General features: G+C 49.4%; 1 protein-coding gene across 1 annotated transcript in view; it reads right to left on the bottom strand.

Annotated features, from left to right (window-relative positions):
• ISX (intestine specific homeobox) overlaps positions 1-1,768 on the bottom strand; it is a 166,998-nt gene extending 165,230 nt beyond the window's left edge. The window contains 2 exon segments of the mRNA XM_055085703.1: positions 768-1,005; positions 1,688-1,768. Of these exon segments, the coding sequence (XP_054941678.1) occupies positions 768-1,005; positions 1,688-1,768 (319 nt within the window).
• Between the last annotated feature and the right edge of the window lie 22,147 nt (positions 1,769-23,915).

Raw genomic sequence — 23,915 nt, 5'->3', positions numbered from 1 at the left:
CGTCTCACCGAGGGTGAAGCTGAGGCCAGAGTGGAAAGGCACTTTGCCAAGGTGGCTCAGCAGGCCGGGGGAGAGGTGACACTGACTGCTGACTCCTGCCTCTTAGCGTGTATGTGCCCTCCTCCAGCCCTCCTCAAGCTGGCTCTCAAGCAGGGGCCTGGGATCTGGTCATTGTTATTTGGGGGCAAGCCCTGGGGTGGGCACTGGCTTGGGGTGTGATCAGGGAGGGCAGATCCGGGGCAGAGCTTCAGCCACTAGAGGCCGTGCAGGCTGAACTCTGCTTACGAAGGGAAAGAACATGACAGACCGAGCAGGTGTTTGGGGGCGGCTGGGTCTCGGGTCCTCTGCTTTGTGACGTGGGGGCATCACCCACCTCTTCTCTTTACAGATGAGTTTCCACATCTGTCAAGTTCTGATAATTATGCTTTTCTACTGAAGTTAAAGAAGAGACATGCACAGCCTCCGGGGCAGTGCCGACCACATTGTAAACGCTGAATAAATAAATGATAACTCTCAGCTGTGGCCTGGTTACAGGAACAAGCCCCAGGTCCCTGCATCCTGCAATGAACCGAGCCTTGGTCCACATTGGAACAGTCACAGACCCGGGCTGGGTAGAAAAGTATTTAAGGCTAACAGCCCAGTGCCTAACATCTCTTTGAATTTTGAAGGCTTCTCTTCTGTTGATATGGAGCAGCTTTCTCTCTGCCTGAGTGCAGCTGGGTCTTGGAGACCCAGGAACAGATGAGAAATGGCCAGAAGACACTTACCCTGGGGCTGGTCCTGCGGGGGTCTCTCCGGCCCGGAGTCTGTGGCTGCTGCTTGCCCGGTGCCCTGTCCACCTGCCCCTTCCGGCCTGACTGCATCACTCCTATCAGCCGGCCTCTTTAAGATCTCCTCGATGGAGAAGGACAGGCCCCGCTTCTTTGGGGCCTCACGGCACCCCAAGCTCTTCCTCTCCATCCCCCCATGGAGAGCCGGGCCCGCCTTGGCACCCTCCGCGGACAGCTGCAAGGCAGTCAGAGGGGCCTATGCCAGTGGAGGGTGTCGTCCTTCCTTTCCCGAAGCTCCTGGAATCAAGAGGGTGAGTAGAGGTGGAGCCTCATGTGGGATTATCCAAGCAGGGTTATGTCTCCATGGGGACTTGCGTGGGTCACCTCAAAACACCCTGGGATCAAGGAGGCAGGTCACGTCGGGAACACTGGAAGGGGCTGAACCCCGTGCCCAGGGGCTCAGAGCCCTCGCCAGCTCCACGTCGAAGGAGTCACCATTGCCAAACTGGGTTCAGTGCTACCGCAGCGAGTCTTCTCCGGGGTGGCCACCTTCACGATCCTCAGCGTAGGCCGGGCACCCCGAGGTCACGGACAGCGGGGAACGCGGCAAAGAGCTGCAAGGAGGAGGGAGCCTGCCCCAGGGAGATCTGGAGGTAGGGTGGCCACCTTTGCCCTTTCTCTGGCTGGTGGCCCTTTCCGCTGGCTCCAGCCAGGCCTCTGGAAGGCTGGAGTGCCAGCGGCGGGCCCCAGGTGCCCAACTCAGTCCTGGGCCACAGTGCAGCTGGAGGGGCGCTCCCAGAAACCCTCCTGGGTTTCTCTTGCTTCCGCTGCTCCCAGACTCCAGAGTAGACCTTCCAGAGTACCCGTGCTTTGGCTGCCCTGCAGATGGAGGCTTTGGAAGGAGGTCACTGGGTCACCTCTGCCAGGCTGGCTCTCTGTGACGGGGCTGCGCTGAGCATTGGTGTCGGAATCTCCCCTGGCGTCTCTGGTCCGACCATCGCTTTCTTCCGTTCTCTCCCTGACTTCACTCCTCAAGCCTCTCCATAGGCTCCTGGCCCGGGGTGCCTCTCCCTTCCTTTTGGCGTCCACCCCCTCCTATCTGCATGCCTCTTACTTGCCTCCTGAGACTGCACTGAAGGGGCACTTTCTCTTTGTCCAGGAAACTGTCCCCTGGGAGCTGATAGGCACCGACCCGTCCTTGCCAGGAGTTCTGTTCCCAATTACTGTGTAACCAGGGAGGAGGAGAAAACGGCTGATAAGAGAGGAAACTCTCCACCCTCTTTTCGGCCGGGGATGCAGGTGTTGGGGGAAAGAGGTAAGAAGCAGGGAGAAACTGAAGGATGGGGATTGGGGGTCCCGGGGAGGTGTGTGCTGGGGAGCTGGCCAGGCCGGAGCAGGACAAGGGAAGGTGGGAACAGCACGTCCAGGAAGTGTCCCCAGGCCCCATAAAATGTGTTTACTCAGCAGGGAGAATTTATGGGTCACACGTAGGCTGGAGGCTTGCCCAGGGTGTGGTCTGCTTGGTGTTGGCCAAGGGCAGTCCCTCTAAGATGTGCTTTCCTGGGCTTGCAAATATCAGAGTGAGAGGGGTCTCCTGAGGTCCTTATGGGGTGTGTGGGGAAACTGAGGCCCAGACCACAGCACAGTCTCATTTAAGCAGGTCTTTGGGGAGCTCCAGGGTGCCAGGCTGGCCACAAGGTGCCATCTGCATGAGGGTGACAGATACCCTGGGAGAGACCGGGAGCGTGAATGAGGCATTAGAATCCAGACCTTCTCTTGGAGGGCGGGGGAAGGGGAAGGCTGATCCTTACTCCCTGAGGAGGGCGAGTCAGAGCAAAGAGCATCTGTCCTGTTTTAGGAGCCGTGGCCCTGGGAGGGCTCAGGTGGTCTGGTCTAGCTCGGGGAGACTGCCACCGCTGCAGTCACAGGTAAACGCTCACATCTTGGGAGCTTCACTGCTTACTCATGTCACAGTCAGTGCAGTTGAACGTCCCTTTGGGAACCCAGGCTCCTTCCAGACTGTGATGCTACCCGCCCTCCAACTGTGGGCTTCGGGATTTCCAGGGAAGAGGAGAGAGCAGAGGAGGGAATGGTAATGAGTCAGCAGTGGAAGCGGTTAAATGACTTCTGTTCATATTCTGCGACCAGAATGAGTCATAAGGCCTTGTATAGATGCTGGGAAGGGGACTTCTCGTCTGGGCCAGGAGGAAAGTAGCCCAGCTGGGTTGGTGCACAGGGAAATGCCTCCTTTACGGTCAGGTGGCCAGAGTCGCACAGGAGTCAAGCCCCCCGTTGGCGGCCGAAGGAGTTGTTGCATTGGGAGGGTGGGTCTCCTTCTGCTTCGGGCCGAGAAGGTGTGATGGACACTTGCGGCGGCCGGTGAGGAGGGAGGACAGGGACTGCAGGGGCTGAAGCAGCAGAGGGGAGGGAAGGCCTGGAGCCAGGGGCTGTGCACGCACCCAACAGCCCCATCAGCTGCGGTCACTCATACCATTTTACAGCTGAGGAGATGCGCCCGGAGAGGTGAGTGGCGGGTTCCAGGGCTACGCAGCTAACCCGTAGAAGAAGCAGCAGTCAAACCCAGGTGAGTCCAGCTCTGAAACCCACACTCAGCTCCCTTTGCCATAGTCCCCAGAGACCATCCGGTCCAGACTTCTCACCGTGCAGGTGAAGAACCACATCTCAGAGAGAGAAGTTTCCAGAGTCACACCTGTTCTTTTCGCCACCTCACATTTGAGTTCCTTGTATTCTCTCTCTCTCTCTCTGGGGTGAGCCTCACCCTCCACCACCTGCCCCCGCCCCCCGGAGGGTACGAAAGCAGCCCCTGTGGTGTGGACCTGGACACGTGCTCTCCTTCCAAACCATCACCCCCATGGTGAGCCACAGCCTGGGCTTTCCCACGTGTGTTCATCCCACAGATGTTTCTTGAGTATCTGCTATGTGCCACTTACTAGGTGGCACATAGAGATGCAGACGAATGAGCCACAGACCCTGCCCTGAGGGACTCACACTCTAGGGTGGGGAGTGTGTCGGGGAGGGGAGAAGATGGCGGCAGACAGCCCAGTGCGTGGCAAAGCGGTCACTTTGGTGGAAAGCGGTCAGTGGTCAGTGTCAGAGGAGTTCAGAGGAGTAACTGCGTGCAGCTGTTTGGATCAAAGAAAGCTTTGACGCGGAGGAAGGAGAGAAGGAGAGCCGTCGCCCAAGTTCCCTCAGTCTACCCTAAAACACACAAGCAAGGAAAGACGCTTGGCTGCATGGTGCACTGTTACTAGTTCATTGATGGGAGAGAGATTTTATTTTATGAAGAGGCATTCAGGAAGAACATGCTGGAAAGGTATGTTGGAGCCATCTGTTCATTTATATGTCCATCCATTTGCCATTTTCAACAACAAGGCTGGTCTTGGAGGGTAGTACGTGAAGAGAAATAAATCAGACAGAGAAAGTCAAATACTGTATGATTATCACTTATATGCGGAACCTACAAAATAAAACTAACTAGTGAATATAACAAAAAAGAAACAGGCTCACAGATATAGAGAACAAACTAACAGTTACCAGTGGGGAGAGGGCAGAGTAGAGGGGCAAGACAGGGGAAGGGGATTAAGAGGTACAAACTACTATGTATAAAATAAATAAGCTACAAGGTCTATGGTCTATGTTACTTTTAGCCTCCACTGTAAGTGGAATTGTTTTGTTAATTTCATTTTCCAAATGTCTTTTGTTCATATATAAAAATATAAATTTTCTATATTGAAGAAAAAATAGAGTCAGTCATAATAAGCTCGGAAGACCAGCATATCAATATTGGCGTAGGGCTTGCAGGGGTCAGCTTGAACCGCCTTGATTACCTATAGATCATAGCTCCTGTAGACAGCTGTATGAAGCCGAGAGGGCAGTTCGTCACCAATGGATTTATAGGGTCTAGTATTGCTGAGTATCAGTGCATGGCATGGATCTGGGAAATTTTCCACTCAATCCTTCACTCAGCAAACATTCATTTGGTACCTACTAAGTGTCAGATACTAGGCTAAGGAGGAGGACTATATTAAGACCAACATGACTCCTGTCCAGATAGGGTTATGATCAGAGATGAGACATGATAAGCAAGCAGTCAAATAGATATTGCAAATTATGGTAAGCAGTTTGAAGGAGATAGTGCTGTAAATTGTATTACAGTTAGCCGGTCTGATTTGTTTACTATGTTTAGGAAGGTGATTTTCAGACAGGGACAAAGTGATAATATCCATCCCACCTCAACCACAGGTATGGCCAGGCCTGTTAGAACTCATGGTTATACCTCAAAGAATGGGGGCATTTCAAAGAGAGGAATGGAATTTTCAAATTGGTTGAAGTTGCTTTTTGGAGAATCTCTTGAAATGCTGTGAAATGCCTTGGGTTTTACCCCTCACCCATTATCAACGGAGTTGCCAGTAAATGAAAACTGGCTTTGTTGGCTCATTTTGATTTGGCTCAAGGTGGATTTTGTCATTGTAGTTCTTGGCTTGATAAAGGCTGTCAGAAAGGAAAAAGAGAATAAATGAGCTAAGAAATAAAAACAATTCTTAAACTGTGACTGAAGAAGTGAGTTGATGTATGAAGAGGAGTTTGGAGGCTTATTAGAGTTATAATAAAATTTAAATCTTGCTATGCCATGGTGTAGCATCTTGCTGGGGCTTCGTCCCCCAGGATATGATTCAGGAGATGATGACTGGTCCTCAGCATTGAGATGAACACGTTAGCACTGGGTAAATCCTAGGTGGCAAGTTTTCCCTCTCTAGAATTGGAAGAAACGACTGTTTCTTTAGGTAAATTCTAGATGGGGCGGTTGGCTTGTAAGGTTTATGTTGTATGGAAATAAGACATCTTTAAACTCTTGACTCCCACTGTCGTGGTGAGATGAAAGACTCAGGAAAGGACAGATTGAGACCCATCTCACCACCCAGGCTACAGCTTAGAATCCCCTGGGGGGAGCTTTCACAAAATTCTCCATGGCTCAGCCCTACCCACACCAGTATGTCAGAATCCCTTGGCGAGGAAGATCGTGTACAGCTCAATCTTATTTATTTATTAATTAATTTATTTTTGTCTGCGTTGGGTCTTTGTTGCTGCGCGCGGGCTTTCTCTAGTTGTGGCGAGCGGGGGCTACTCTTCGTTGCGGTGCGCAGGCTTCTCATTGTGGTGGCTTCTCTTGTTGTGGAGCACGGGCTGTAGGCACGGGCTTCAGTGGTCGTGGCTCGCGGGCTCGCTAGTTGTGGCTCGCGGGCTCTACAGCGCAGGCTCAGTAGTTGTGGCACACGGGCTTAGTTGCTCCGCGGCATGTGGGATCTTCCCGGACCAGGGCTCGAACCTGTGTCCCCTGCATTGGCAGGTGGATTCTTAACCATTGCACCACCAGGGAAGCCCCTACAATTCAATCTTAATAAATGCTTATGGGAGAAGAGATTCTGGGATACAGTTCCCCTTAGCAGGGATCTGGAGTGTGGGTTCTGAGGACCAGTTTTGAATTGATGCCCTAAATCAGTGCCTCTCAAAGCTCAGTGTGCATCCACATTCCCTGGGAATCTTATTAAAATGCAGATTCTGATTTGTTCCACCTGGGCTGGGGCCCAAGACTTGGCCTTTCGAACAGCTCCCAGGTGGATTCAGGCACACCTGGGGTAGCCAAGCCCTAGATGACATGTGGAATTAAGCGCCATGACACTGGAGAAGCATTTCCTTCGAGCAGGGCTCTCAACCTTGGCAGAATATTCATGTTACCTGGGTGAGTTTTATAAAATACCCATGCTGGGGCTCTGCCCCTAGAGAATCATTCAACTGTTGGGGGATGGGCCTGGGCATCAGCTATTTTAAAAAGTTTTTCAAGTGATTTTAATGTGCAGCTAGGGGTAGGAGCCTCTGCTCTAGAGGATTCTCCTTTTTTTTTTCTTTTCTTTTTTTTTTGGCCGCGCACGGCGTGCGGGATCTTAGCTCCCTTACCAGGGATTCAACCCGTGCCCCTTACAGTGGAAGCTCGGTGTCTTAACCACGGGACCACCAGGGAAGTGCCACTTAATAGAAATAAAATGCGTGCGTGTTAGTTATCTATTGCTGTGCAATAAGTTACCCTAGACAATGTTTATGATGTCACATGTTTACTGAGAACTAGAAATCCAGGAGTGGCTTAGCTGGATGATTCTAATACAGGGTCTTTCGTGAGGCTGTAGTCAAGATGTCGATTTGGCTGCCGTTATATGAAGGTTGGACTGTGGCCAGAGGACCTGCTTCTAAGAAGGTTCATCCACATGGGTGTTGCCTGGAGGCCTTGGTTTCTCACTATGCAGGATCCTCCATAGGGCTGATCACATATTATCAGCTAACTTCCTTTAGAGTAAGTGACGAGAGAGAAAGAGAGAGAGACAGAGATGGAGAGATTGAGAAAGAGACCAAGGCAGAAGCAGCAGTGTCTTTTGTAACCTAATTTTGCGTGACATACCATTGCTTCTGATATATTCTACTAAAATAATACTGTAGTGTTTCTTTAAGGAAGCCATACAGGGCATGTGGTAAGGTGACATTCACCAACTTGTGAATTACTTGAACCTAGAAGATGCTTTGCATTCTGTAAACTGGTCATAGACAAGCATGTGGTGTTCACATTTAGAGATGCACACAAAAAGTTACATAAACATTGACATCATAATGATAAATGGACTTAACAATATTCTGTGGGTCACACAGACCAACCCTGATACAATGTGGGAGGGGGTCACAAGACGGTGTGACTTATCAGGAAGAGGGAATCACAGGGGGTTATCTTGGAGATGGCTACCACAGTGTGCCTGCAAGTAATTTAAACCATTTTAGCAGTCACATAAAAAAATTAAAAAAAGAAAAGGTGGCATTAATTTTAATGATACGTTTTATTTGCCCAACGTATCCAAATATTATAATAATATCAATATAATCAATATAAAATTATTTTGCATTCTTTTTTATACTAAGTTTGAATTCTGATGTATACTTTACATTTAGAGCTCATCTCTATTAGGACTTGCCCTGTTTCAAGCGTTCATTAGCCGCGTCGCTTATTTTCCTTAATTCTACAGGTAGCCTTGTCTGGATGGACCCAGAGGGTAGATTATCCCACTTTGTAAAGGCTCATCCTCTATTTCCCCCCAAATGACAGACCTATTGGTTTACTTGCTATTCTAACAAAATCGCCTGTCAATTTCCTCTTTTAGAAATGGCAAGTCTGGGTTTCTCTGGCTGATATTTTGTATGAAGAAGCCCTTGGGTTTTCAGCATATTTATTCCACACGATTGACTTTTTTTTATGCCACTGGTGCAAAAATTTGTCAGGAACAATGTAAGAATTGCAGCAGCAATGACTGATTTTGGCCTTTGACTCAGTGGAGAGAAACTAATTATGTGGAGAGAAACCAATTATGGGCTAACCTAGAGGTGCTGGTGTTCTCCCCACCCTGCCACCGGCACTGAGACAGAATGTGCCCCTTAGCACCGCCTGAGGGCTGGCGTTGGGAGGAATCGTGTCCTGCCAAAGCCGACCATGATTTCAAACAGAGCACAAGAGCCACGTGCTCTGGTCCCTGCTCCCTCTAACGGGTGCTTTGTGACTTGAAAGACTTTTTGGATGAGCTGAATGAGTTGCCCTTTGCTATGAGGAACAGGAAGTTGAAAGTCTTTTCTATGCAAATGACATGGTTTTATTGTCAGAAACCAGGAATGGCCTCATTACTGTCAGAAAAAACTGGCTCAGGATGAACTGCTCCAACCCCCGATTGTCACTGTTGGCAGATGTCCTCCAACGTTGAGTTGGCTTTTATTCAACAACCTGTGAATTGCATTCACTCATGTAGTCACTGAGGGCTACATTTTCGTACTCAGCCATTTGCGGGACTCACCAGGAGGTGACACTTGCTTAACATTAGGTGTCTGTGGATGCAGTGTTAGGATTTCTCTAATGCCTTCTTGGGTGATTTGTAAAATGTACTTTGAAAAAAAAATTTAAGCTAAAATTATTATGGCTCAGCTTGATGGACGTGGACATTATTTCTTGGTGTGGGAATAGATCCAGAGCTGTTCTCTTAAGGATTACAGCTTTCCACAGGCATCCATACAAGCTTTCCTTCGGGTATTCCCACATGTATTCTCCCAGGTATTCCCACAAGTATTCCTACAAGTATTCCCACAGGTATTACAACAGGTACTCTCCCAGGTGTTACCAGAGTGTTCCCATAGGTAGTCCCATAGGTAGTCCCACAAGTATTCCCACAGGTATTCCCACATGTCTTCCCACAGGTACTCTCACAGGTATTTCTGCAGGTATTTCTACAGGTATTCCCTCAAGTATTCCCACAAGTATTCTCAGAGGTATTCCCACAGGCATTCCCACAGGTATTCCTTTGGCCTCTCTCTGTGTAGAGGTAGGTCCACTTGATTGTTAATGCACATAGATCTTCCCTTAACTGGTAGCACAGTATGCCCGTGCCACAGGCCAGTTCTTACTCCAGACTGTAACTGCAAACTTGTCTGCTGTCCACATTTCATCTCTACAGAGATGGAGGCGGAAGTCCTGGGAGTTCCCCGGAGGAACTGGCTCTTGCTGAGGCTCACATGATGTTTCCTTAATGAGAACGCACAGTTAAATTCTTCTCAGATCACCAAGCCAGGAGAAAAGCTTACTTCTCTTGAGCACCTGAGCAGTTATCTAATTTTCAGAATCACTGTCATCCTGACCACTTGTAGGTAGTCGTGTTTCTGTTTTCTCTGTGGCTTCTAGGAAGCTAAGTGAAACACCTCATTTGGCCTCTTGGATCTTAGAGTGTGTTAGACTTCCTTTTCTTCACCCTGGTTTCTTCATCAATTCCTTCCTTGACAATATGTGCTGGGTTGTTCTGTACTCAAATAAGCCTTCTCAACTATTTTCCACAATGAGGCAGAGTTGTAAATAAACACTAGTGTGAAGAATGGAACAATCCATCTGTCATCCTAGAACAACTCCTGAGTATTGAGGACTGGATCCCAGGTCTCTTGACTGCCTCACTGGTGTTCTCCTGTCAGACCATGATCTGGGCACATGAGTTTAACAAGAAGAGTTTAGCTTTTGTGGAAGCAACCCATTCCTGCTCCAACAGGTGGAAATCCTGGATAAAAATAACCACAAATTTCACACACAAGAGGGATCATAGCATATTTATTTATTTTTTCTGTCATGTAAATGGAGCCAGGAGTGTCAGGTCAGGGCTGGGGTGGCAGATTCACTATCATTAGGGTCTACCTACCTTAGTGTCAGCTTCCATCCTCGAGCTTGCCCCACAGTCAAAGCTGGCTGCTGGGGCTCCGGACATCAAGTTCACATTCCAGGTAGAAGGGAAGAAGGACCAGTCTCTTAGCTTGGTCAGCCCCCTGTCAAGAGGCTTTCTGGAAGGAAACTCATCCAATGACTTTCTCTTTCATCTCATTAGGCCTCCTCTCTTAGCTGAAGGTGGAATGGGAATGTAACCTAGAACCTGGGAACACTGCCACCATGAATAAGATTGGGGTTCTATTGTTCTATTGTTAACAAGAAGGGAAGCAAGAATATTGCCTGACTACAGCTTGTAGTTTGGAGCTACAAGGAACAAATCCCTTAAAAACTTAGAAAAGGAAGTGAGATGGCCTTTTTGGTGACACACTTAATCATGAACAAATAAAACGCTGAAACAGAGAAGTGTAAAGGCAAATTAAGGAGACACAAAAGCTGTAACCTGTGAAGAAACGTGTCAATGTGAAAGGGGCTGGTCCACTCCCCAGGACACAGAGAAAACCCTCAAAGGGGCAAACGTAGGAGGCCCCATTTCTTCCTGACCATTGGCAGCAGGGAGTGTAACCAAAGGGAGAATTTTAGCAAGTGGACTTTAGTTATTTAGTTTTTGGTACCACTGGGAAGATCCTATGCTTGAGATGGGTGTGCAACCACTTGTAACACTTGGGGTACAAGTTGTTATAAGATTAAACAGCCCAAACCCTCCCCTCACAAATGAGCATGCTGGGATCCAAAGAAATAAATCTATAACATGGCAGGTGATAAATGCTATGAAGGAAAGGAAAAAACAAACAGACAAAAAACAACAGAGTAAGGAGACGAGAATGACAGGGAAGAACTCCAGAAAGAATGAGACAATAGATGTCGAGATGCTTGAGTCCTCATCCCAGCTCTGCTCTTGACTTGTGTGTGTGTCTACATCACTGGGTCTCAGTCTCCAGCCCTGTAGAATGGGGACATTGGACTGGTGGCCAGAAAAGTTCAGTGATTAAGAGCATGGATCATTGGGTGGGTGCCTCCTGCCTTTAAATCCCAGCTTAACTCTTAACTGAGCCAGTGACCTAGTCTCCCTGAGCCTCGATTGCTTCGCCTGTAGGTGGGAATCAGGGCAGCAATTGCACAGATGTGACTCGAGGAGGCTTGAACGAGGCAATGCAAATAAAATGCCTGCACAAAGCGCTGAACAATTGATAGCAATTTCTTCCCCTGCCTACCCTGCTGGACCAGGAAATGCTGTCTTCTTGATAATCTGCTTCCAGCTGTCACCACCGCCGACTCCAAACTCCCTTTGGCAGCCCGTTTCCCTGGTGACAGTTGCTATGACTGTCTCAAAAGTTCAATGGCTACCACCCACCATGTGCGGTGTGGAAGACCCTGTGCGCTGCTGTCTGGAGTCCTTTTAACCCATGATTTATTAGGTTTGTCGTCCCTAATGACTTCTCAAATGAGCCTATAAATTAGAAATATTAATAAAGCATCCCTGGGGTCTTAAACTGATAACTTGGGTTGTGGGGTCCATTTATGGACCAGTTATGATCAATTGATGTTTCCGTCTGTATCACCATCCATCAGGGTGCAAATGCTTCTCGACTCGTGCTCTGGGGGTTGAAGGGAGATATCAGCTGAGGGGTGGAGGGTTACTTAGCTACAGTGATGTGGGTCCTTGTTTGTTCTGCACCCACAGGGTCCATCAATTCACAGGTGTATCACTTAAATATGCCTCACACCCTCTTGCCCCCCTTCTGCATTCCAGAGCTTTCTCTGGGTGGGTGATAACATTCATTCATTCATATGTTCATTCATTCTTCATTCACTTACTCCTTCCTTCTTGCCTGCCTTGCCTGATCTTGCTTCTATGGAATCTCAAAAAGTTGTCTCCATAGAAGCAGAGAGTAGAATGGTGGTCACCAGGGACAGGGGGGTGGGGAAGTGGAGTTACGCTGGTGGAGGGAACAATCTTGCAGTTATAGAGGATAAAGAAGTCTAGGGATCTAACATGCAGCAGGAGGACCATGGTTAGGAGCAGCGTAATGAATACTGGAAATCTGCTAAGAGTAGATTTCAGGTGCTCTCATCACACACGCACGGTAACTGTGTGAGGAGGTGATATGTTAATTAGCTTGACTGTAGTAATCATTTCACTGTGTATATGTATATCAAATCATGTTGTACACCTTGAATATATACAATTTTAATTAAAAAATAGAATGAAAAAAAGAAGATGAAACTGTCTATGCGGTTTCACTGGCAGGTTGATCACCCCCACACCCAGGGCGGAGGGTGAGGGGGTGTGGGCTGCGGGAACCACGGAGGACTTCTTGAAGGAGGTGGCACTTGAGGCATCTCTGAGAGGAAGGGGAGGGGGAGGGGCTGTGGAGACGGGGATGTTCACCTAGGGGGTGGGACTTGCCCAGAGAAGAGTCACGGCTGGGTTTGCCCAGAGCAGGGGATGGGGTGGAGGGAGGCCAGGACCCACCCTCCTGTGCCAGGCCCTAGCCTCACTAACACAGGTGGGGATAAAACTGTCTCCCTCCCTGGTTGTTGACAGGGTCAGTGTCGCAGGGGTGCGGTGAACGTTGAGTTGCGTTTAGAGACCTTATCTCAGTTGAAACGAAGCCCTGACTTTGAACAGTTCTTGTTTTGATTAAGGGAATGAAAGAGAGAAAGGGAGGACAGGTGGAAGGTCGGGAGCTCAGGAGGAAGGCGGGTGTGGATGGAGCTCTGAGGGACCGGGCCTGGGCAGGACCCCAGCTGCCCCCTCCCTCCTCCACCTTCTCGGAGGGGCAGCCGGCCAGAGCGGGGATGCTGACAGGCCAGGCCGGGGTGATGGGCGGCTTGACAGGGCTTCTCTGGGAAGTCTTCTGTGTAGAGGGCAGTATAATCCATCACGCATTCTGAAAAGGTCCACTGGTGCCCACCAGAACTTTCTGGAAATGGTGGTATTCATATAGACAGAGGGTTTTTGAGCAGAAAAGTTTTGGAGGGATCATCAAGCCCAGGTGAGACCCATCAGGGGAGCGACTTTCCCAGGGTCTCAGGTTCGGTTAGTGGGAAAGCCAAGACAGATGGCATGTGGGTCTCTTGACTCCTGATTTTGTAGCACAAAATATACCAGAGCTGGGAGACCACTAGAGGTCATCCCTCCCATATGCGAGATGGTCAGGGAGGGGAAATGACCTGCCTGGCACGGGGGCGGGGCAGGGTCACACAGTGGTTAGGGACCCAAGCTATCAAGTCAGACAATCCCAGGTTCACGTCTCAGTCGTGTCACTTCCTACCTTTGTGAACTTTAGTGCCGCCTCTGGGCTCAGGGTCCTTCATTTCTTAAGCGGAACTAATGATGCCCATGTCACAGGCTTGTTGTGAGCCTTAAATGAGATGATGGGAGCAGAGCACCGTGCCGTGCACCCAGTAAGTCCCCACTTGATGTGTGCCGTTATTATTATTTCCAAGGCCGCACATGGCGGTGGCTGTATTGTGGGATGCTGTGTCTGACTCTCTACCACTCACTGCGGCCTTGACCTGTTGGACGGGGAGCTGACCTAGGTCCCAGGCCTGGGCCCACATGGGCCAAAATCGAAAACCTAGGAATTACCCCACACCTTTTCCTCTCATCCTACATCTAATCCATCAGCAACTCCTGTTGGTTACATCTTTCGGATGTGTCTGGAATCCCACCACTTCTCACCCCACCTCCGCTGCCCCTGGGGTGAGCCAGCTGTGTCCCCACCTGGGACAGCTGCATTTGGTTTCCTGTTTTTCTCCTTTCCCCTCCAGTCTCTGCTCCATACAGCTGCCATATCTGGCCTCTTCTGCTCAAGCCCCTTCCCTGATCCCCCATGAATCCAGAGGAGAACCAACAGCCTATGAGGCCTTGTGAAATCTGACCCGTGGCCTCTCTGTGCTCCAGTTACACAGACCTCCTGGCAGCTCCTCTGAACACACCAGACACACTTGCATCTTTGGATTTGCTGTTCCCTCTGTCTGAAATGCTTTTCCCTGCACAATCTCATGGCTCACTCTTTCATTCCTTCTAGTCTGCTCAAGCACCACCTTCTCAGCCAGGCCCTCCCGGCTTACCCCTGCTCTGGTACCCTGATCCTCCTTTCCTTTTCTACAGCACTTACGCGCTATATAAGTTACTTATTTAAGTAACTTAAATAAGTGTGTGTCTATGGCTTAGAGCTTACTCTCTGTCCCTCTTGCCAATTGGATTGCCAGTTAGATTATAATTGAGGGCCGGGATTTTTCGTCTATTTGTTCATGACTGTATCCCAAGGGTCTAGAACAGTAACTGGCACAGTAAATATTTACTGATCCAAAGAAAGACAATCTCCTGTTTCCATTTCCTCTGGCTTGAACCCTCTCTCTGGCCACACAAGTATTTATGTCACACAAGGGCAAGGACATCAGTGTCATCTCAGCCCAGTGTCATCCCGTGTGCCATCTCTTTGGATGAGACCAACTTGTCACGAAACATAAAGCGAAATTTATGAAAGTAAGTAAACTGTAAGTTACGTCGAACCCTATTTTACTATAATTAAACAAGTCCCTCGAATTTTTAGAATGAACAAAGAATGAATCACATTTTTCTCCTTTTGATGGAATTTTTCTGACAAGAACGTCTAATTGTGTGTTAGGACAACCTTCACTTCTTATTAGATTTTCACAGCACCACTGTAAAGAGGGTCTTTTTTTGCAAAATGCTTGAGGGCTTCCCAAGTTTTCCTAAGGGCCTCTCTTGGTACTTTGATATTTAAATTATTCTCTTTGGACGTACTTATTCATTATCCTCATTGATTTCCTCTTTGTTAATTATTAACTGGTCTCACCCTTCTCCATTGTACTGATAACCAGTATTTTCTGAATGCTTACCATGTGCCAGGCTCTTTGTGTATATTAATGGATTTATTTTTACCGCAACTCTACATGGTAGGACATATTCGGTGTGTTTTACAAGGAAATTGAAGCATGGAGGCGTTAAGCAACTTGCTCAGGGGTGTGTAATGAGTAAGGGGAGGAGGAGGGGCTTAATCCACAAGGCTGCTTCTTAGCTGCTCACTGGTCAAAGGCTTTGTGTGTGATTGGAACCATGCTCTGATATCACTTTCACTGAGCTCGTGAAATCCCACCTCGTTTGTGAGATTTGCATTTTCTAATGAAATGAATCTGAATTTCATGGGCACAGCATCATGGGATGCCGAGGTCAGTCTGTGAGGCTGACTCACCACTGACCAGATGGTGTGATGAGCCACCAGGGACACTGGTGTTAAATGGGGTGGGACATTCAAGCAAGGATGTGTATATAAGTGGCCAGTTCATTGATGATTTTTATGTTTGGCCACGGAAAGAACTGCATGAGAACTGCTCTAGGGATAAGTAAACCCGCAGCTGTGTGTTTAGAGTGAAGAGCCCGGGCCTTCCCCACACTATTTCCTGGATTCATTCTTTGGCATAACGAAAAGCCCTTCATGACGATCTGGTAGGGGAAGCAGGACTGGAGGGAGGATATAAGGGGGCTTCAAACTAACATTTGTTGGACACCAATGCTGTGCCAGAGCTTCTGGGAGATTTAGTTAATCCTTCCCAAAAGCCAGGGAGAAAAGTACGACCTGCCCATTTTACAGATGAAGAAACCGAGGCATGGGGAGGTGAAGTCACCTGGCCTGGGTACTCAGATCTGGATTCAATTTTGGGTTTGTGGGTCTCCCAAAGCCAGACTTTTCCCATGGCACTGCCTCCTTGCTAGTCCAGAAGATTAGCTGTGCGGGGGACCTTGGGGATCTCTGGCAGAATTGGGCTGGGAGGTAGCCAGGGTGGCAGTGGTGGCAGGGGGTGAGAAGCGGGGCCTGCAGGAAGCTGTAGCCCTGGACAAACATGGCGGGGCCCGCTCACCAGCATCGGTTCCCACTGGCTGCCACCTGGCCTCACCAATTCCTTATATTTGGAAACAAACTCTTTCTCCAGGAATGAAGAGGGAGGCTGGTCCTCCCACGATGTGATAGCTGCCACTTACAAGAGCCTGAGAATATGTCACTCCCCAGTTTAGGGGCTGCAACAAAGTATCTTCTCTGCCAGCTCCAGAAATGTCAGGATGACCAGCTGGACAGTGCCAGAGGGAGGCAGAGGAACACAGGGCGGTTTCCACAGAGAACATAAAAGGGAGTGTGTCTATTGATTCACGCACCGATTACACTCAGTGTATTACAAGGCTAATAGGAAATAAAGCAGAGAAGCATCTCTCTGTGCCTGAGCCCACGCGGGCCTCTGCCCAGCTCCGGCCGGCCACCTCCCGGCCTGGAGGCTGATGGAGTGGACGATATTTTTGGCACATCCAGGAATCACTGGAGGGGGGGGCCACACACATCTCACAGTCAGTGGGTGTAGGCTGGGAGACCTCCTTTCTCTCCCTTCCGTTTTCCTAGATGGTTGAGGGTCAACAGCATCCTTTTGGTCCAGATGCATTGAGTAGGGTCTTTGGCTGAAGAAAGGAAAGCTGGGCCCCCTTGCACCCTCCATCCTCTGTAGTGCCAGAGCTGCTGTCAGCCAGTACAGGGCCTGGGGCCAGTTATGAAGATGCTCTCCTTGGGGCAGATGCGGGAGGGGGTAGAACCTGGTAAACAGTGAGAGCTGGGGTCTCCCAGCCCTCCCAGCTGGAGTTCCTGTGTAGGTACAACCTAGACAATCACAGGTAGTCAGGGCCCTGATGGTGGTGGTGATGGGGGTGGAGAGGGGGGCAGAGAGATTCGCCCCGCAGGAAGGGAAGTGGTCAGGATTCAGAGGCTGCTCTGGACTTGGGACCTCCCTTGCCTCTCTCCCTCCTTCCCTCTTTCCTCATTCCCCATGTGATAACTTCCTCAGTTTCCCTTCTCATCGGCCTCCAATCTCCCCACCCTAGGCTAAGGTGACTCCATGAAGACTCTGGGAAATAGTCTTGGGGTTCACACAGACTCTGGAGGAAATGGCATTGATTATTATTAACATTTTAAGATTACTAAATGATTATTAACATAGGGAGAAAGGCTACATCTCATCAATAACCCGGGAAATGAGAATTAATTTTTTTTTGTTTGTTTTTTGTTTCTTGTTTTTTGCGGTACGCGGGCCTCCTCTCACTGTTGTGGCCTCTCCCGTTGCGGGGCACAGGCTCCGGACGCGCAGGCTCAGCGGCCATGGCTCACGGGCCCAGCCGCTCCGCGGTATGTGGGATCTTCCCGGACCGGGGCACGAACCCGTGTCCCATGCATCGGCAGGCGGACTCTCAACCACTGCTTCACCAGGGAAGCCCGAGAATTAATTTTTAAAATTTTTATTTATTTATTATTTTGGCCACGTCTCGCGGCATGTGGGATCTTAGTTCCCCAACCAGGGATCGAACCCGTGCCCCCTGAGGTGGAAGCATGGAGTCTTAACCACTGGACCACCAGGGAAGTCCTGGGAATTTAGATGGGAACCTGGAAATTGTTTTATATGAGGGAGGGAGGGGATGGGAATGCTTTCTGAAGCAGTCACTTTGGTTCATTTTGATTTTTTTATTCAGCATATAACTTTCCGGTATGTCTCAAGATGTAAATGATTCAAATTTTGTATTTTTCCAAAATCTGGAATACCGTGATACTGAAAATGGGTCTTTCGATCACTGGTGGCCGGTCCTCAGTCCCCTGCGTCGTGCTGGGCGGCCGAACGAGCCGTGTCACAGTCTGGGGAAAGAACAACGCGGGAGCGGGTATGACTCGGGTGGGAAAGTGGAAACGAGCAGAGCTCCGCAGGCCAGCACACCTGGACGGAATCCAGCGGTGCACCCTTCCTACAGCCAGGTGGGCACCGAGCTCTGCCGCCAGGTGACAGCCCTCAAATGGAAGGGGCGGGGCTCCGGGGGGAGGTGGAGAGGACGAGGCTTGAAATCCCGGACGACGTCTCTCTGTCCCTTCTCTTATTATAAGGTCACCAGTCAGACTGGATTAGGACCACCCTAATGACCTCATCTTAACTTGACGACACCTGCAAAGACCCTAAATAAGGGCACATTCACAGGTACTGGGGGTTCCACATGTCTTTTGTGGGGACACAATTCAACCCACCACAGGGAGGAGAGCACTTAGGTTGGTCCAGTGCCTCGTGAGTGCTCAATCAATATTAGCCATTATTGTGACTTCTGAGTCTCATAGGAGACACAACCCACCAAGTTTCTTTGCAAATGACAGAACACCGGGCAGAGCTGGGGCTGGCCATTGGCATTTCCTTTATATTAATAGAAGGTGTCTTCAGACAGAGGCAGAAATCCTTAGGGAGGAGAATGGAGATAAAGAACTCTGCGAGCAGGTGTTCGCTACAGAAGGTAGGGAAGGGAGGAAGACTATGCCGAGGCAGGAGGTGTCCACCCACTGTCGGTGGCCGGCTGCGGGGTGGACGGCAGACACACTGGCAGCAGGGCTCAGGGCGTGGGCAGCTCAGGGCCAAGCCGGGGTAAAGCTGGCGAGAAAATAGCCACCTCTCGGGCCTGAGTGCTCGAGCAGCTGGGGCCGCTTCATTACCTGGTATGCTCACAATGCCCTATCGCCTCCTCTTCCAAATTATATCCCAATGCACACTTCCTTCTACTTCTGCCACCACTGCTCTTTTTCAAACCACCATTGCTTCTTACCTGGACAACCAAGAAAGCCTCCTCACCGGCTCCCTGCTACTCCTTTTGCCCCTGCCCCCCCACAGTCATTTCTTAATGTAGCACCCACATTGCTCCTTTAAAATCATGTCAGATCATGCTTAAAACCTGCTTAACCCTCTAAAAGCTTCCTATTGCACTTGTATTAACTTCACCTACATTTTCCTCTTCCGTCTGGCTTCCCAAGCACCACCTCCCTGTTTCTTTCAGTTCCTCCAACACACCAAGCCTGGCCCTGCCTCAGGACCTTTGCACTTGCTGCCTGTTCCCCCTGTGTGGACAGTCTTTCCTCAGGACTTGGCTTGGCTTCCTCCCTCTCATCATTCATTCCTATCTCTGTTTAAATATCTTCCCTGACTACCTCATTTAGAGGAACTTTCTGCCTTGGTTCCCCCCACCCCGCCCCCACCTGCTTTCATTTTCTCCCTAATACTTAACTTGATCTGAAATTATCTTGTGTTTTATGCATTTCCTTGTGTGTCTGTTTCTGTTACTAGAACATAACAGGCACAAAGAAATGAGGAATTATGAATATCTTGTTTGCTTCTCTATCTTTAGTGCCAAGAACTGGGTTTAGAGTATAACAGGAGCTCAGTAATATTTGTTGCATGAATGAAAAATGGCTCTGAGACCAATAGGACCTAGAATGTGTGTAGGAGGAGGCATCAGGACATTCAGTATGAGCCCTTCTCATCACTTGTCCCTTGATTCCCAGTTTTGATAAATAAACATCTACCTTGTTCCTGAAACCCAGTCCCCACTTTCCCAGCTTGTTTGTTCACTCCCTTATTTGTTAAACAGTCACCAAGAACCTATAATGTGCCACCTGCTATAATAGGTGCTGGGAGGAAGATTTCAAAACTCAACAGGGAGATGCACAGTGAAGACATCTACCCAGACCTGGAGTAGGAGGAAAGCAGGGAGGGCTTCCTGGAGGAGGTGACGCCTAAGTTTGCCTTTTCAAGGATGTGCACAAGTCAGACAGGCAGAAATGGAGGGGAGTGGAGCGTGGGAGGACATGGCCACAAGGCAGCTAACCTAGGGGAGAAGAGGAAGGGGAATAATATTCATCAACGGCACTTTCTCAGCATCGCCAGGCATCATGTTAAACACCTGGCAAGGATGGTCTCATCTGCCCAGCTGGCAACCCTGGAGGCAGGTACTTCACCATCCTCACTCGGCAGAGACGGGAACTGACACAGAGAGAGGTTCAGTCGTGTGTCTGAGGGAACACAGCTAATACAGGGTGGGGGTCAGGCTCCAGTAGGGGCAGTTCCACTCTCCGGCTGGTATTCTTACCTCTCTTGCCATGTTGCATGCCAGGAAATGGCCTGATGGTACATCTTGGGTCCTTGCTTGACATCCAGTTCTCCCATAGGGCCCCCCACTACTTTTTCAGGCCCCCCTATTCAGGGATCATGAAGGTCTTCCTCGTGGGTACAGCCTGGCTGCCAGTCCTCTTAGAAGCTTGAATCTCCAAATCTTGGCTTTCCCTAGATTCTGTGCTGTTCTGTCCTGGACCTCTTGCATGGCAGATTCTCCTTGTAATTCACTTATGATGCTGTGGCTGCAAGGGAGGGAAACTCCAACTTGACCTGCCTTAAAAAAGAAATTTTTGTTGTATATATGTGCCACATCTTCTTTATCCATTCATCTGTCGATAAAAGAGTTAGCTAGTGGGAAGCAGCCGCATAGCACAGGGAGGTCAGCTCAGTGCTTTGCGAGGACCTAGAGGGGTGGGATAGGGAGGGTGGGAGGGAGGGGATGTGGGGATATACGTATGCATATGGCTGATTCACTTTGGTGCACAGCAGAAACTAACACGGTACTGTGACGCAATTATACTCCAATAGAGATGTATGAAAAAAAAATAAAGAAATTTTCTTAACTCCAGTAACAGGTATGGAGGCCTGCATCTCCCTGCCTCTAAGAGTCACTGCTGCATCCAGAAATCTGGTCATCCTCGTCCTCATTAGACAGAGACGGGGGCAGCTGAGGTCCTGGGGCCCAAGGGACCGGCCCTCTGCCCAAGGTCACAGCCACTGGAGTGATTGGGTAGGGGGTAGGGGAAGGGAGATTCAGGAGCCCAGGAAACACCCTGCTTTCAACCCTCACAGACTGAGGGACCACCAGGATGAACCCAACACGCTCACAGCCCTGTGTACAGCAGCCGCCACGAGAAACCAGGACCCCAGGTCAACACTATGGGGCCCAGCATGAGGCAAGGGCACCCAGGGGTCCAGAGCCCAGAGTCTGGAGCCAGCCGGCCTCGGTGGGAGCCTCGGCTCTTCCACTTGGAATCTCTAGACCCTCCAGCCGGTCACGTACCTCTCAGTGCCTCAGTTTCCTCCTCCGTAATATGGGGCTAATTACAGAGCCCAGCTCACGGGTGGTTGTGAGGAATCAATGAGTGGCTTTGTGTGGGGAAGCCCTTAGAAGAGGGCGGCACACATGGGGCGTTAGCTGTTTCAACCCCCAATTCCCAAATCTCATCCTCTACTGTTCTCGGTGCATCCCTGACTGACTCAATTTCATGTGTCTCCCAACTCCCCCAGCCAGCAGTCCGGTTCAGGCAGGAAGGGCTGTAAGAATTTAAAACAAGAATGAAACCGATCAAAGTCAGTCTGCTTTCCATGATCACCATGCGCCCACAATTCTAAACAATGTCAGCGATAAAATATTCTTCCCTCCCTGGCAGGAAGTCCCCCCCACCCGCCCCACCGGGGACGCCACTGCCCAGACCCTTGGGGTGTGCCCTCTAGAACTTAGCAGCGCTGTCTGCAAGATTCCCCACGCATGCAGCCTCCTCCCCGGGGCCTTCTCTGTGCCCTCTCGCTCTGGGGGACGCCCGGGCCTCCCCTGAGCACACGAGGCCCCAGCAGCCTTTCAGGTAGACTTCTTTTTCCTCTCCCATACTCCATGCTGCGGGGACTCCTTGCCCATCCTTGCTGCCCAGGGTCAGCCACAGACTGTGAGATTCAAGCCTCCTGCCATCCCTTCTTGCTTGCTGTCACCTCTAGGGCCTGAGTTTGTGTTTCATAGACTGAAGCCTTTAGCCCCTGCCAAGATTCGAACCTGGACTTGTAGGGTCCTAATGTGGGGGGATTTTAGTACCTACAGAGAGGATGCCTCCGATAACCCAGGCTGTTTGTTCCTTAGACTCCTCTCCTCACCCTGTCTCAGCCCGTCACGCCCACGGTTACACTGTGGACCTTGTTTCTACCAATATTTGGTATCTGCTTCTCTCTACCGCCCACCCAATTCCATGCTCTAACCAACACCCCGTGTCATTCCCCATCACTCCTTGCGGTTCCCTGTCTCCATGGCTCTTGGACCTCACCCTCCTCGCCACCCTCACTAGCATCCTTTTACCGCCTCTCACCCCTCATGCCCTCAACTCCCTCCTTAGAGCCTATGACCCATCACTTCTCGCTGGGTGGCACCTGCTTGGCAAAACACGGTCTAGGTTAAATCCAGCTTTCTCTCTACTCCACACCTGGACCCAGGTGTTCCTTTACCTCGATGACCACTCCTTTCAGCAAGCCCCCAGGGGGTCTGTTGGTCAACTCTGTTTCCCTAGCTCCCTAGTGTTTTACAAACTACAGGTCAAGATTCACTCGTGGGTCAAGCCGATTTAGTGGGTCCAACAAACATTAAGAAAGTGAGATAAAATAGAAAAGGTCAGAGCCCCCCAAATATAATAAGGTTAAATGCTGTTTTGTGAAATGCATTGTCTACTGGGTCTGGATGTAAATGAATTTCTTACTGTGGGGAGTGGTCCAAAGGGGTGTGGATACAGAACTGGGCTTATTCCCCCACCTTTTCCTAGATGACTATTTCAGACTTGCTTTTCACTAATAATTCACCAATAATTCTTTAGCTTCAAAAGTGTCCCTTTTTCTCCCGCGTCTCAAGGATGCCCTGGCATTGCTTCCTAGTTCACTGAGACAGTAGTTGTCATGACAACAATACCACATGGTTCTGCCCACTCCTAGGCTGGCCTTCCTTCCTCACACCATCAGCAAACTGTTCTCCCACAGAAGGTCAGCTCCTCCAACCCTCAAGGACACTTCTCCCACCAATGATCCTCTCTCTTTCTTGCCTTATCAACTTTCTATTCTCTACAGAATAATTTCATCAGTGTACAAATAGGTGATAATGATAATGAATAATAATAATACTGCCTTGATTCCATAGTGGCCTCTGGATCTTGCTCCACTTTTCTCCTCCTCTTTATAGCAAAACCCCTCCTGCTAACAAAGACAGCAAAGCTGTCTACCTGCCAACTCTGTGTCTTCTCTCTCTTTCTGCTTGAACCCACCCAGTCAGGCTTTTGTCCCCACCCCACCCTAGGAGCTGCTCTGACTGAGGCTGCCAGTGGCATCGATCTTGCCATACCTGATGGTTGGTCCTCATTCTTCATGGCTGTGACCCAGTTAACCAGCCATACTCTTCTTGAAATACTCTTTTTCTTTTTCACTTGGCTTCTGGGACCCCTCACTCCCCTGGTGTCCAATCTCACCTGCTTCATGGATGTGTGTCCTATGCATTTGCTTAGAGACTAATGCTCAAAAGAGCCTTGAGCTTTAACTCTAATTTGAAAAGATACAAGCATCCCAGTGTTCGTAGCGGCACTATTTACAATAGCAAAAACATGGAAGCAACCTACGTGTCCATTGATAGATGAATGGATAAAGAAGACGTGGTACATATATACAGTGGAATAATAGCCAAAAAAAAACAAGAATGAAATAATGCCATTTGCAGCAACATGGATAGACCTAGGGATTACCATACTAAGGGAAGTAAGTCAGACAGAGAAAGACAAACACCACATGATATCACTTATATGTGGAATCTAAAAAAATGATACAAATGAACTTATTTACAAAACAGAAATAGACTCACAGACACAGAAAACAAAGTTATGGTTACCAGAGGGGAAAGGAGGAGAGAGGGTTAAATTAGGAGCTTGGGATTAATAGATACACACAGCTATAGATAAAATAGGTAAACAACAAGGACCTACTGTATAGCACAGGGAACCATATTCATCTTGTAATAACCTATAATGGAAAAGAATCTGAAAAAGAACATCTATCTATCTATCTATCTGTCTGTCTATCTATCTGTCTATCTCTATATCTCTGTATCTGAATCACTTTGTTGTACACTCGAA

The sequence above is a fragment of the Physeter macrocephalus genome, chromosome 6 (assembly GCF_002837175.3).
Source record: "Physeter macrocephalus isolate SW-GA chromosome 6, ASM283717v5, whole genome shotgun sequence".
NCBI lineage: Eukaryota > Metazoa > Chordata > Mammalia > Artiodactyla > Physeteridae > Physeter > Physeter macrocephalus.
This window is presented reverse-complemented; position numbering and strand designations above follow the sequence as displayed.